Source organism: Cervus canadensis, chromosome 8 (genome assembly GCF_019320065.1).
Source record: "Cervus canadensis isolate Bull #8, Minnesota chromosome 8, ASM1932006v1, whole genome shotgun sequence".
Taxonomy (NCBI): Eukaryota; Metazoa; Chordata; class Mammalia; order Artiodactyla; family Cervidae; genus Cervus; species Cervus canadensis.
Window position 1 is genome coordinate 27,085,379 of NC_057393.1, and position 14,425 is coordinate 27,099,803.

The 14,425-nt window shown below is 45.9% G+C and overlaps 2 protein-coding genes across 7 annotated transcripts in view; one reads left to right on the forward strand and one right to left on the reverse strand.

The window, feature by feature from the left end:
- The window catches only part of NT5C2 (5'-nucleotidase, cytosolic II), a 97,998-nt gene extending 94,835 nt beyond the window's left edge, over nucleotides 1-3,163 (forward strand). For all 5 annotated transcript variants that reach the window (XM_043475536.1, XM_043475537.1, XM_043475538.1 and 2 more), the window contains 4 exons: nucleotides 550-601; nucleotides 718-778; nucleotides 923-1,099; nucleotides 1,687-3,163. In XM_043475536.1, the coding sequence (XP_043331471.1) occupies nucleotides 550-601; nucleotides 718-778; nucleotides 923-1,099; nucleotides 1,687-1,926 (530 nt within the window). In that variant the 3' untranslated portion in view covers nucleotides 1,927-3,163. The remainder of the gene's footprint in view (nucleotides 1-549; nucleotides 602-717; nucleotides 779-922; nucleotides 1,100-1,686) is intronic.
- Nucleotides 3,164-7,928: 4,765 nt separating this feature from the next.
- Nucleotides 7,929-14,425, reverse strand: part of CNNM2 (cyclin and CBS domain divalent metal cation transport mediator 2) — a 163,979-nt gene continuing 157,482 nt past the window's right edge. For both annotated transcript variants that reach the window (XM_043475533.1, XM_043475534.1), the window contains one exon: nucleotides 7,929-14,368. In XM_043475533.1, the coding sequence (XP_043331468.1) occupies nucleotides 14,159-14,368 (210 nt within the window). In that variant the 3' untranslated portion in view covers nucleotides 7,929-14,158. The remainder of the gene's footprint in view (nucleotides 14,369-14,425) is intronic.

The following is a 14,425-nucleotide window of genomic DNA, read 5'->3' on the forward strand; positions in this document are numbered from 1 at the left end:
AAGCTCAGAATGGAGAAGGCAATGGCAACCCACTTCAGTACTCTTGCCTGGGAAATCCCATGGATGGAGGAGCCTGATAGGCTGCAGTCCATGGGGTTGCGAAGAGTCGGACACGACTGAGTGACTTCACTTTCACTTTCATGCATTGGAGAAGGAAATGGCAACCCACTCCAGTATTCTTGCCTGGAGAATCTCAGGGATGGGAGCCTGGTGGGCTGCCGTCTATGGGGTTGCACAGAGTCGGACACGACTGACATGACTTAGCAGTAGCAGCAAGCTCAAAATCAGCATCCAGTTGGGAAAGTTGTATAGTTAGTGGTTTTGAGGAGGAGGAAGGGCAGTTAGAGGAAATTCTGGTGCCATGTGCTGCCAGATTCCAAGCAGTGTTAGTGGGTTTTCCTGAAGGTGAGGGAAGTCATTTTATACCCTCACCTACAGCTTTACTCTTCAGCCATATCTGAAACCTTTTAATTTAGTTTTTAGTAATAGTTAAAAACTAGATGCTTTTTTATTTACTTAAAACATTTTCCTTTTTCTTCCAAACTCCAGCACTTTTCGAAGAGCTTCAGAGCTTGGATATTTTCTTGGCTGAACTCTACAAGTAAGTTTCCTCATATCAAAAATTACTTCCCTAAAAATCATCTACCTCTTCAGGAGTCACCTAGATATACGAGACATCCTTTCTAGAGATTTTCACTGAATTTTTCTTGTCTCCAGGCACCTTGACAGCAGCAGCAATGAGCGCCCAGATATCAGCTCCATCCAGAGACGTATTAAGGTATCCACCAAATGGGATTTGAGAGAAAACTTGGAAAATAAACTTGAAATGATTTCTCTGATTTTATACAAGAAGTGGCACATAGCCACTGTTCAGTAAATGTCTGCTGAATGAGCTGAGCGTTAACCTTGTTCTCTGTTTTAGAAAGTAACTCACGATATGGACATGTGCTATGGAATGATGGGGAGCCTATTCCGCAGTGGCTCCCGGCAGACCCTCTTTGCCAGTCAGGTGATGCGCTACGCTGATCTCTATGCAGCATCATTCATCAACCTGCTGTATTATCCGTTCAGCTACCTCTTCAGAGCTGCCCATGTCTTGGTGAGTTAATATAGCCCAAGGCCATTATTTACGGTTAAGATACACTGTTAAGGCCAAGTTCTGCAACTAGCTATCTGCATGGCACATGAAAGTTTAGATCATTTCTTTCTAATGTGCAGAGCTCATGGCCAGGTTACATGGTTGCACAAAAAGGTGTCTGAAAAAGATCAATCGAGATAGAATGTTACAGAGCTTAACTTTACTCTGAAACTATGAGGTTTAGAAGTTGTTTGAATGGTGAAGGCTTTCCTCTATTTAGTACTAAATGAGAGAAGTGTAATTTTATATTCCTATATTCTGTTAATAATACTCATCTAGATTTCAAGACTTTTTAGCTGTGAAATAGTAATTTCTCTCCCATCTTACCAGTTTTAGACTATAGTATCTGATCTGGGCACAGTTCTGAGGGTTTGGGAGAGAAAAGAGGATAGGGAACTTTAGGAAGTTCTAAGAAGATACTTTAACTGAATTGACTTGGCCTCTGGTCCATTTTGGGAGTTACCGTGTGGCCATCTAACACAGGCAGAGGGCTTAGGAGACAGCTGTGTCTATTCCATCTGCTTTCTGAACTTCTGGCTTTGTTGTAGATGCCTCATGAGTCAACAGTGGAACACACACATGTAGATATCAATGAGATGGAGTCCCCGCTCGCCACCCGGAACCGCACATCAGTGGATTTCAAAGATACCGACTACAAGCGGCACCAACTGACACGGTCAATTAGTGAGATTAAGCCCCCCAACCTCTTCCCACTGGCCCCCCAGGAAATTACACACTGCCATGACGAAGATGATGATGAGGAGGAGGAGGAAGAGGAGGAGGAGTGAGGAAGAAGGTGCAGACGCTGAGCACCCATTACACAAGTTCTGGCAGGACTCACAGGAGCAAAGGATGTCCCTGTGTGGGTCCTAGTGGGGGGTGGGGGGCCTCCATCAAAGGTACATCTGGAAAGTTTCTGAAGACTAAAATATTCTAATCATAGGGAGATACTTGTTTTAGTTTGTGTGTCTGCACTCTTTGCAGATGGTTCAAAATTGGAGTCTGTATTGGAGGAAAGTAAGGGTAAAGCTGGGTTGAACTGCATGCGATGGGCTCCAATCGTGGCTTGTGACGTGGTTTCCTTGTCTTGTTTCATCATCGGTGTGTGGCAGTGTATTATCCAGATACACTAAGGGTGGCGAAGGGCCTCAGAGTGGAGCAAGGACGCCAATGGGAAGATGTGAGCCAAAAATGTTATGGTACAAATTGTGCTCTTACTCCAAAATCCCATCTTTTTCAGTGCATTACATAAGTATTGTATATCAGTGGAGAAATATATTATTTCCATTATCAAATGTAGTCTTTTGTTAAGGTCAGAGTTTTTCTTTACAAGCTTTCAGGTTTTCCATGACTCTGGTAAGGCTGCTGTCAGTGGCTTTGCAGGAGTGTTCTCTACTTGCTGTAGGGCTGGGCTGGAATGGACTGTAGTGATTGCATTTTGAGGCAAAAGTCTTCATCCACATCAACAGTTTTTAGATAAGCAAAAATTAAAAAAAAGAAAAAATTTTCCCCCCAAATGGTCTTTTTCCCATCTGAGGTAAATCTGTGGAAAGAATTTAGCTGAAAGAGGACAAAGGAGCAAGCCACCCGAAAAGAACAGAGCTTCCTTCTTTACCATAGTGAGTAAAATTAATTAACGTGGGCCTTACAGGTAGCTCCTGCCACCCCATTCCAGCCTTCCCTATCCTCTTTGTCTTTTAAACTCAAGCATTAGAGGGTGGGAAGAGGGCTTTTTTGTGAGTTAGAACCATTTATGAAAACAGAGGGCACAATCAGTGTGAATAAATTCACTTCAGACTCCCAAGTGAAATCACTTCTTGTTGCTTGGAACAAGAATGGATCATTACTGTACACTTTAAGGTACTATAACTGCCTCTTCAGAACAGTGAACCTTGTTACAACATTTTCCACAGTGGTGTAGACACTCACTTTAACCTTCATGTGTTTCTTCCATTCTTACTATTATTTGTCAACACGGGACGGTAGATTAGCTGCTCTAGAATCAATAAAGTATAATATTTCTAATACTGACTTTGAGCCCTTCCTTAGCACAACTAGAGACTGCTAGTTCAGGTGGGTTTAGGTTTGACAAAGTGATATCAATTTGACTTTCTCTTAAAGGAAACATAGTCTAGTATGATTAATGGCCAAATTTATAGCACTTAAATGGGCCTCAGTTTTTTAATGTAAACTATTTTGGTATAGGACTACAACGTGGGGCTTTTTTTCCAAAAGTCATTTTATAGGTAGGGAACACAGCTCAGTAACTTAGCCAAGGCCATATTACTTTACTTTACCATTTTCAATATATATGGCTTTACATTGTCACATCAAGGCATGTGCATCTGTTATCTGTTAGGAATTGAATGCTGCTTTTAAAGTATTAGGTTAGATATGCTATTGCAGATAGCAATTACATACTACTCCTGTTTTAAATGGTAGCAAATGTGGTGACCCCAGATATTAATTATTCTCATTCAAGACGAAGATGTTGCCCAGTATGACAATGTCTTCAGTGATCCCAAAGCCAGATAGTATCTGGCTGACTTAGTACTTTTAAATTTAAATATTCTCGCTATTAGAGTAAGGACCAACAAGCTCACATTGCTTTAAGCTACCACCCATTTTGTATCATTTTATTCACGTAAGATCTTACCTAAGAATTTCTTTTCAGCTAGATGAGTCTCTGGTAGTGGGTCCAAAGACTGAGAAGTGAACAAGCACACTCCTGAAATAAGAATTCCACTATTGGTCACAGCTTTCTTCAGGACCACCAAAATATATTTAAAGAACTAGGATTCCATGAGTCTGAGCCCCAGAGCAGAGCTGTTGCTTCTCTGCATATTATTCATTCCTATTGGAAGAGAGTGCTGGGGAGTAAGTGGTCCATGGGCAGCTAGCTACTCAGAGTAGCTGTAACTGGACTTGTTAAAACATGAGTTTCTCTCTGTTGTTAATAATTAAGGAAGTTAAACATAAAACTATAATTTTTCTTTTAGAAAAAACAAAAAACTTAAGGTGTTTAGGCTGAGAAGAAGCTCTCCCAACTCTTCAGAATTTCTTTCCTGGGTACATGGTGAACACCACTTAGTTTCAGACTCTTAAGGCCCTAGGCACCCCAGCACATCCAGCAGCTGGTCAGAACACAGTCCAACCTCTGCAGAAGGACGTGCCTGCACATAACACCTCTACAGAGGTGGTCAGGTAAAACTTGAATGATGTACTTTAGAGAAGTTACTTAGAGCCAAGAAAGTTTAGTGTTCTGTTCAGACCTTAAGTTTTCTACCATAAGATCCTTTGAGACCTAAAATAACCTTTCTAAGGTACTTTTAGGAAAAGCAGGTCTTAACAGAACAACTTAAGCGCTACAAATCCTTTCGACATGTTAGTGTTGTTTTTAAGCAACCACTTTAAAGTCACTTGCAGTGACATGTCAGATTTAAAAGTACTTTGTCCATGTTTAGATATTCCTAAATCAGATTTATTTGTTTAAGAAATATTTTGTCAGCAACTTTAAAGCCCTGCAGTTTTTCCAAGGCTGCCACAGCATTTAAAAATACTCCGCTTATTCACCACAAATAGCCTGAGACAAACAACGGCATATCTAAGTCTACATTAAGGGTAGGAGCCTTGTCCACATTCCACATTATGGAAACTATTTAACCTTTCTTTGATGGTGGGAAAAATGATAACTATGATCTAACTATTGCCATACACTTAATCCCAACTCCTCAGTTCAGTAGTTTATGTCTCAACACTTAGGTTTCTCATGACATTCTTTCTTGGTGACTAGAGCACAGAGCTATTCTTGAAGTTTTTCCTCAAATGGAACAATTTCAAATGATACACAGCTTTGGGAAGCCCTGAAAACGAAATCTCCACCATGGGGCTACCTGAGAAGCCTTGGAAACAAGACTCGGTGCACGGGCAGCAGGAAGGACATGCGCATGCAGGGCAGCAGGTGGCTTCCCGGAGCCCACATGGTCCCGGCCCACGCCTCCCGGAGCAGGACAGCAGCACACGGCGCTCTCACTGCTGAGCGTGGAGGCATAGCAGAAAGCAAGTCCTCTATGGAGAGAGAGCATTCATTTGCAGAGCCAACAAGGCTGTTTTTCTGTTTAGCCTGGCCATTTCAAGCATTTCTCCCCTGCCCTCAGACATCATGTCTTCCTCCCAAGGCCACAACTATCTGACTTGTTCCCACAAAGGTAGATAAAAATTAAAATATAAACAACAGTTGAAGTGCTTTTAAAGAGCTTTAACCCCAAACAGTACTCCTACTCCTGAGTGAGCACAGAACACTTACTCTCAAGCTCATCAACTCTTACTATAAATGTAAGTAATTCTATTTTCTAATTTAAAATGACAGAAATTTTTGGTCTGGTCACTGCCCATAAAATACCTTTGTTCCACTTTATGGATTAGACAGATTGGTTCATGAATCAAATTAGGTACACATATATTCACCGAAATGCTCTGGTCTCCCACTGTGCTCTTCCCAAAGCCGTGTTTCGCCGGGGCTATAGATGAGGCTGAAGAGTCCAGGCCAAGGGAAACCTCATCACACACACTGGAGCCCAAGCAGCTGAGTGCATGGTCTTCGCATGAAAGACAGTATTAGTCCTTCTAAGTCTCACAAGTTCCTGAGATAACTGGAAAGAGGACTTATCATGCACACCTTCCCAGCACTGAAAAATATTAAGTGTTCAGTGTTTGCACCGAAGATAATGTTTAGTTTGTGGGTGTGGGAATTTTGAAGCAAATAACTTTGTATTTGGACCCACTGCCCTCAGGTCAGTGATGTAGCAGCGTTGTCTTAGGGAAGCTGGCTTCATCTATAATTCCTGCCATGTGTAAGCCTACTGTTTGAGTGCTTCACAGTCACTCATATCCTAGCAGGAAAAGCAGTCTGACAAAGAATTCTGGTCCCCAGTTCCCCCTGCATCTTTAGGCCTCACAGTCATCCACTAGGGGAGATGTCATGCCACCAGAATGTCACAGAGAGGCACTATAACCACTGCTTTGTTCTGGGACTTTTTGAAAGAGCAGAGATGTGAGGATCTTGGAGGGAAAACGATAAAACAATCATACAAAGAAGCCAAACATTTATTAGTCATCTCATATAATGAAACATTTTGGCTTTAATAAGGAATTATCTATTAAACTGAATTACCTTCAAAAAGTGTGTTTCCAGAAATCAGCTCCAGGCTACAAAAAGGTCATTTGTACTGGTCACTTTCTCTACAAGACCATCTGATCACTATCTTTATCCTCAGAAGTGCTGGGTTAAGGAGAGGCGCTGGGGAGCATAATGCATTAGGTGAAATAAAAACCCGAGTTTATATCATGATACAGCTCAGGAATGAACCAACATGCAGGCAACCCCATGGATGCAGAGGGAAGGCTTAGGCAAACCTCATCTTCACAGAAGGAAAAAAATCACATTTGCCTTTGAGAATTTCCTGATTTGAGCTCAGGACTCACCTAGGCAAAGTGAGTAAAGCAGGAAAAACTAAGCAAAGCAGCGAACTGGGAGCAGACATGCTAGAGAGAATTCCTTCCCTGGCCCTGCTTTCTGCTCTTCTTCTAAGGAGAGCAAACAGGCTCCCAAGAAGATAACACTTAACTGGGATGTAGCTCTACCTTGTTCCACTTTCAAGAAATTGGGGGTGATGATTGGGGAGGTAGGAGAGGTGGTTAGGTCAGGTGGCATCTTAGCCAGTTTTGTCAGCAGTTCTTCTGCTAAAATGTCTCCAATCCACAGGACTAGTGTAAGTAAAATAGATCAAGAACATCATGGTTAAAACAATATGGTAGGAAAAACAAGGGACTAGTCATTAAGAAGCTCAATTCTCAGAAGAATGTAGAACTGAGACAGAGGGGAGAGGTGGTTAGGTCAGGTGGCATCTTAGCCAGTTTTGTCAGCAGTTCTTTTGCTAAAATGTCTCCAATCCACAGGACTAGTGTAAGTAAAATAGATCAAGAACATCATGGTTAAAACAATATGGTAGGAAAAACAAGGGACTAGTCATTAAGAAGCTCAATTCTCAGAAGAATGTAGAACTGAGACAGAGGGGAGGTAAAAAGGAGTCCAAAAGGATGTGGTCTAGGAATAGATCACAGAGGGTCCATGAACCTCGACTGGAAGATCTTCAGGATCTGGTCACGTGAGTGAGGATGGTAAGAAGGAACAGAAGCCTGGAATAGAAGTGGCAGTGGAAGAGGATGGGGCTCATACAGGAATCAGGCAGGTCCACTGAATCCTGAACAGCATCTGACCATGACTCACCACACTCATGCCCTTGATTTTAACTTGAGGGTAGACCATCTGTGCCTCTTGCAACCATTGTCTTAGGCTTCCCATCACAGAGAAAGATCTGCAGAGCCATTTTCATCTTTAAGAGCCAACTGAGAGGCTTCAATGAGGCCTCTGGGCTTGCCTAGAGTTAAGACATTTGCCAGCTGAAATGTGTTTTTAGTGATGGAGCTGCAAATGTCTGGGGCAGTTTGAATGGGTACCCCCAGCATCTTTATCTAAAATGAACTGATGGGGAACAGATTATGATCCTTGAAAAAGAGAACACAGCCCTGCTGTTGGCTGGAAGTTGGAGGCTCAAGTTCTAGCACCTGCTTCTCTTTTAATGTAAGACTTAGTAGTGTACATCCAAAGGAAATGCCCTGCTGTGTTGCCTTGGTGACAATCAATCCCAGCTTTCCCACTAGGCAGGGGACGAGGCCTGTGTTGGCAGAGATGATAGGGGAGAGAGGGAACACACATTCGCTAGAAGGGTGAACAGAAATCATCATTTATCTAAATAGAATAATAGAAATGAACAAAAACCTTTTAAAACAATCACAAAATTTACAAATAAATTGATACAAAATAAATAGAGATTGTAAATCTACAACATCGTTTGAATTATAAAATGCATTCATTATGACAATCAGCTCATGAAACCTATACATGTCGTTTGTGCTTATTTAGGTTCATGTACACAGCTCTAGATAACTGTGTTCAGAAAACTCCGCTGCTGCCAAGCATGAAATGTACACTATGATACAGTGAGTAAAGGCTAAGGAGGGTGGAAATCAGACTCAAAGCAGGTCTTCTGTGAGGCGCCAAGGCAGTGCTGGCACTGGACCTCAAAACCAAGAAAAGGCATCTCAGAAGCCCAGGTGGGCAGGCAGCTTCCCCGGTGCACAGAGATGGATTCTGTGATCCAAGGTGGGAACTGGAGACCATCCCTGTTGTGGGGCCAGGCCACCAACCTTGCTTCGGAGTGTGGGAGTGGAGGCCCTGGCCTCAAAGCCACACTGTACCACTGCCTAGAGAACAGATCCAGTCACCACGAAACCACCTCTAAAGTATTTCACAGAGGTCCCTGAAGAGGCTCTGCAGTGAAGTAGGAGACCTGCCTCCATCCTCATCTCAAACACTTGCTGTCAGGAACAGAGGTGGGTCGAATAAAAGGGCCTGGGACACTAGGACCAACCTAAGAGCAGCAACCTGTTTAAGACAAAAACAAACAAAACTGCTCCTTCTCACCCACTCTGAAAGACAACAGAACCCTAGGCTCCATGGATGAGGGGCTCAGGAACAGATCTCATCTTAGTCACAGACGATGTACTAACAGTAGAGGCGTATGTACATAATAAATAATAATATAAAATAAAGCATATACATTTGTGGACTTCAAGGACTCCGGAAACAAGAAAAGTCAATGGACTGACACACTTCACCTTCACAGTAGACTTTAGACATGGGGAGTAATGAACCAGGAGTGAGGCTGGGCTCTCTGGGGAATGAGAGTCCTTTTTTCTCCCTCTCCCTTCTGCTCTGTGAGCCTGAAACGCTGTTTATACCCAAGGGTCCTGGGCCTCCAACTTAAGGGCAGGTACCCAAGGTCCACCAGGTCCACACTTGATAGTTCTCTCCAGGGTAAGTCTGAAGAGGAATCCGGGCCCACTTCTCAAATGAATGCTTGTTGGTCAGATGTGGGCAAATGCCAGAATATATGCTGCCAATGAAGACAGTACTCTCAGTCATTCTTCCAAGTCGTTCATGTCTGATGCCCAGTGGGTATTCAAACTTGAAAACGAGTACTCACTCAAGTTTTACAGTGCGTATTGGATCTGTGTACATATAAACCATGGCATGCAAACTCCTAGAACTTTACTCTCTTGCCACTTGGAACCTTTTGTTTCCATGTTGCTTCAAGTACAGCCCGATATTTAAAACAATTCTTCTGAGATGATGTCAGTGGCTCTAGCATATACAGAGAGAAAGCTTACTTGAGCCGAGTCAACCACAGAAGTCTGCAAAGAAGGTCCCCTGCCCAAGATGGTGGGATGGAAAGCTGCCTCATGTGCTGCAGCTGCTGTGACCTGCCCTCTTGCCTCCTGTTCTCAGGGCTGACCAGGGACTCCTGGCATCTCCAGACAGCAGGAGGAAAGCCAGCTCATAAGCGCTCCCTGTAGGGAGGGTACCTGCATGTGCTGGAGGTGGAAGGCCCACCGTCACAGCCTTGAGCAAGCTTGGCTTGGGTGCCCTGCACATCCAAAAACAGGCAATGAACAGCAAAGGAACAACATTCCCCAAACTCATCTCTTGTAAGAGCCCACTCAAATACAAAAGAAATGTGGAAAGATAAAAGTCTGCAAATGGCCCTGAGGTATAAAAATCCACTGAGTAGGTTGCTCACTGATAACATTTGCATGGGAAAAGTTTCTGAATTCCCAGATCACTCATATCGAACTCCTTAAATCCCCCCAAATCCCCCCCTAATTCTGCATTAACCTGCCAGCCCTCCAAGATGCCCTTGCTGGCCTGAAGCACCACTAGAGTCCAGAGGCCATAACAGAACCACACCTGACCTGGGACCAGAGCCCTGTCCTCAAGTAAGAAAGTGAGCAGTGGCAATTCAGAAAGCTCCACGCTCTGAACTGCCCAGCTCAGGCTGGCAGTCCCCAACGCTCTGCAAGAAAAACCATCTCCAGGATCAAAGTGGAGATGCTAACTCCCTCGTGCTAACAAGCAGCTTGTGTCATGTGACCAATCCTCCCTGGTGGCCTCTGCTGAGAATCCCAGGGAACAAGGTGAGCACCTTGCTGTGCCAGCCCAGGTGAGTCCTCTGCCTGGACTGGGTCCTGGCGAACACTGGAGGGATACTGGTCTTCTGGCCCAGGATAGGAGAAAGTGGTCAGATCCCTGGCTGGTTTTCAGAAGGTGACAGGGCTGGGTTTTGTTTTTGACCAGCCATGACACAGGCTCAGTGGGCCAGGGCCTACTTAGGTCTGCTCCTCGACTTGAGGTAATTTGAGGACAGAAGTTCATGGTCCCGGCCTAGCGCAAATTCCTGTTGCTTCATTTCCTAAGGGAAATGCACTTCTTGTATCTAGCACTGTTTTCCAAGACATGGAAGAGCTGGTCCTTTAACTGTATGGTACCGGGGACAGCACAGGTCAGTATATTCACAGTTAATGTTCCATAATAGTGTGAAGTTTTACATTCAACACGTGCACAAAAGTTCCTTGAAATAATATTAGGAAATGGCAAGATGCCCTATTCTTCCCACCAAGGGAAGACAATCCTGTCAGCATGGGCACTGAGCTCTCTTCCAGAAGTGAGGTGAGGAGCGAGGGGAGGAAAGTTACATGGGGTGCCCTTTCAAATTCAAATTATGTAAGAACCAAGGCTTAAGCTGACTGTAAGTTGACTAACATCCCAATTTCCATGCACAAATCTTAAGGTTCTGTTTTCCTAGAAGTTTAAACACTTGATTTTGGACTTGCCTGATCAGGCAAGATGAACAGAGAATTAAAAAGAGAGGTAACCTCTAAAGCACTAGGAAGTCTCACTTATGAAGAAAAAGCAGATTGTCCTGGGAACACCTGGATACCAGAATCTAGTTCCAGGAGGAACCTTCGGGATGCCGGAATGGCTGCTCAGGAGCAGGAGGCGGCCCTGTCTGGTCCCTCAGAACCAGGGCTCACAGAACGGGCCCCACAGGACACTGAAGAGGAGAGCGAGGCCCTGGGCCAGACAGCAGGGCTCCCATACACTTCAGAACCCCAGGCCCTGTGTCTGCTCCTTGACCCACTTCCTCACCCACGCTTACAAAGCCAGCAGCCCAAGGAGAGGACAATCTACCGGTGGTGCTAAGGACTGGCCACCACACATCAAGATCTCAACTATCTGAGGGTCATTCTCTGCCCTGCTCCCGTTTACTTTACAGACACGAATTGCACAGACCTTCTAAGCCCAAGTCATTCTCCTGCTCGCCTGCCTCACAGAAGCAATGAGCCAGCATCTCTCCTTCAACAGCCTGAAGTTAGTTTCCAGAAGGAAAGTGGGACCTGGAAGAGATATCTATCGCTCAGATATTGAGTGTTACCATCTGAAGGGTCCTAAGCTTTCCCCAAAGGAGATCTAACTGTCGCCAATTGTTAGCTTTCATTCCTTCAAGGACCAGACAGGACCTACTTGGGATTCCCTGTTGCTATAAAACAGTGTGAAAAATAAAAGGTAAAGAGTAGTTTATAGAAAATAAATACAAACTTGGGAGACTAAAATTTCATCCTCCAGGAAACCCACGGCAAAGCCCTCCTGCCACCAGCTCCTTTAGAGAGGACTTTTCAAAGAGCCACACTGAGCAGGTACGGCAGTGTGGAAAAGTCATCCATTTCTTCCCGAAGCCAAGGAGCCAGCAGCAGAAATCCTCTCACCAGGGCTTTAGCATTCTCAGAGGAGCAGGTGGACTCCAAAAAAGATCCAACACATTAACAGTGATTCCAGAGGCTCCTTCCAGGGGCAACGCGCTTGGAGATGGACTGTGTAAGGGAGGCAGATCGAAGCAGATCGGCCAGGGCAAGCTGATAGGCAGAGATCCTGGAGGCCACAGGTACCACGGCTTGGCAGCCTGGTTCCACCAGACCACTGGGATGGCAAGTGCCATCCCGGCCCACAGCATGGCCCGGGGGCTGGGGCAGAAACCTTCCCCAACAAGGCCCAGGTTTCCCTCCTTACAGGGAACTCTCATTTCTATGCGCCCCGCCTACACAGACAACCCCAGTTCCCAAGTCACATCACACTGGCAGCGCACTCAACGCATCTTAAGAAAGCAAGACCTTTTATACTTTATGGCAGCGCCATCCCACTGGTGGCAACTTGGGTGCTGGCAGCAGGCCACTCAGCCCCTAAGGGGGCACACCAGTGACTTCTACCAAGAGAGGCAGTACTTCCCTCACCAAGGGACAAGGCACCTTCTGGGAAGATGCTCCAGGACCGACATACCAGGGGAAGCCACGCACCGTGGGTGCACACGACACTAGAGCCACCGAGCTGCTCCCTGGGAGGCAAGCCCAGCGTGTTTCTGGTTCTTCCCCGACCACAGCTCCCACCCACCAGCGCCCAGCCTGGGGTGCACAGTCCTACCTGGAGGAAGGAGAAGAAACTGCCGCTTAGCCCTGGGGCTTCCCTTCGCGCAGTGAGACCCAATGGAGAAAATGCTATCTTCTTGCCTAGAGACTGGACACAGCGCAGACTGACGGGTCTGTATGAAAACTGTGGTCAGTAGGAAGTCACTTCAGTGTATGAATGTTGCCCCCAAAATGCACACATCCCTTGGGTTAACACTTAAAACACAGCTAAGAGTTAAGAATTCAGTCATTCAAGAAATACCTCCTGATATTAATCTCACTACACGTGATGAATCTGGTATTAAAATAAGACAGAGACACACATGAAGTGGCCATGAGACACATTTGGTTTCAGAATCCCTGTCTGGGGCCAAGCTGACCCTGGCTGTACAGGCAGCCTCTCTGGCATGGGCCGAGTCCGAGGCAGAGGCACAGACGTCCTCGGGTGGGGACACACAGGCCCTGCTGGGCCCCGGGGGCCCAGGGCTGAGGGGAAGAGGGACAGTTGGCTCCCTGGACAGAGGGGCAGGGGCTGGCAGTCCCCAGCGTTCCCTCCGTGAGACACATGGGTCTGGACATGTCTTCTTAGCAGGTTGCACAGAGCACAGCTGGAAGGTCTGACTCCTTTTCTAACAGCCACATACCATTCCAGCAGGAAGGGCAGGAGTGTGGACGACACACCTCAAGTTTACTCGAGGGCCCCGTGGAAGATTTCCATTTGGCATCTGTGTAGCAGCATCTTGGGTTAACAAGAGCAAGGCCGGGGGTGGGGTGGGATGACGGCGCTCTGGAGGTTCAGACGGGGAAGAGGCCTGGCTGAACCAGAGGTCCCAGGCTGGGGGAATGTTGGGGGGGACCCACCCTGGCCTCTTGCAAAGATAAACCATCAGTTTAAAATTCATTAACATTCATTTTGGTGATAAAAAAAAAAAATTCCTTAGAGTGGGAGCAAAATCACATTCCAAGCAAATGTTAAACCTTTCTGAGGGGAAGGGACACCGTGAAACATTAACTTAACACTGAGCTCAGAGAGGCAACTGCGGGTCCCTGGCAGGTCTGTGTCATTCATCCTTCAAGTTCGACAGCGACACCCGCGGGGGCACAGAGGAAGGGTGCTCCTCCCTGGGGCCGTGGGGAGGGAGGGCCCAAGGGAGGCCACTGGAGGGACAAGTCCATCCTCTTAAGGTCACATCATGGGGTCACAGCAGAGTTCAGACAGGACAACTTAAAACTCTGCAAAAGACACTTTTTAAAAACATGATCTCTCGGAAAAAAATAAATCGCGACAATTTTCAACTTCATGCAAATCGAGGGAGGAGGAGAGTGAATAATGATAAAAGGTACAGCTGAAAAAATAAACATGATTCTATTTGGGTGGAAGAAGTTCATCTCCATAATCTCGAAATGCCACGCCCTGGCTGTCGACTTCCTGTCTCCGGTTTCCATGCCTGCCCTCCCTGGCCTCCTCTGCTGCTTCCAGGAAGGGGACAGAGTCTTTGGTGTCAGGATGTTGCAGGATGCAGCATGGCACACAAGCTCACACTAGTGGGATTCACGGTCGGACGGCGGGAGGCCAGCGGCCTGGTGTGGGGGCCGGGCGCCCTAGATGGCGCCTTCGCTGTGCAGGCTGTGGTTGGCCTTGGTATGCGTCACACAGTTCTGTTCGTTGAGCAGGTTGGCCGTCTCATCCGGCAACCCGTCGTGCAGCTCCGTAAGAGTCAATTCAATTTTAGTGTTTTCACTGTCTGAAGACTGAGGAGTCTTGTCCATCCGGGATGCCATCAAGGCATTTTGGTATTGCTGTCTTGAGATCTGGGGCCAGGAGATGGTACAGAAAACAAACCAAAATAATATTTTTAGGCTATCTTT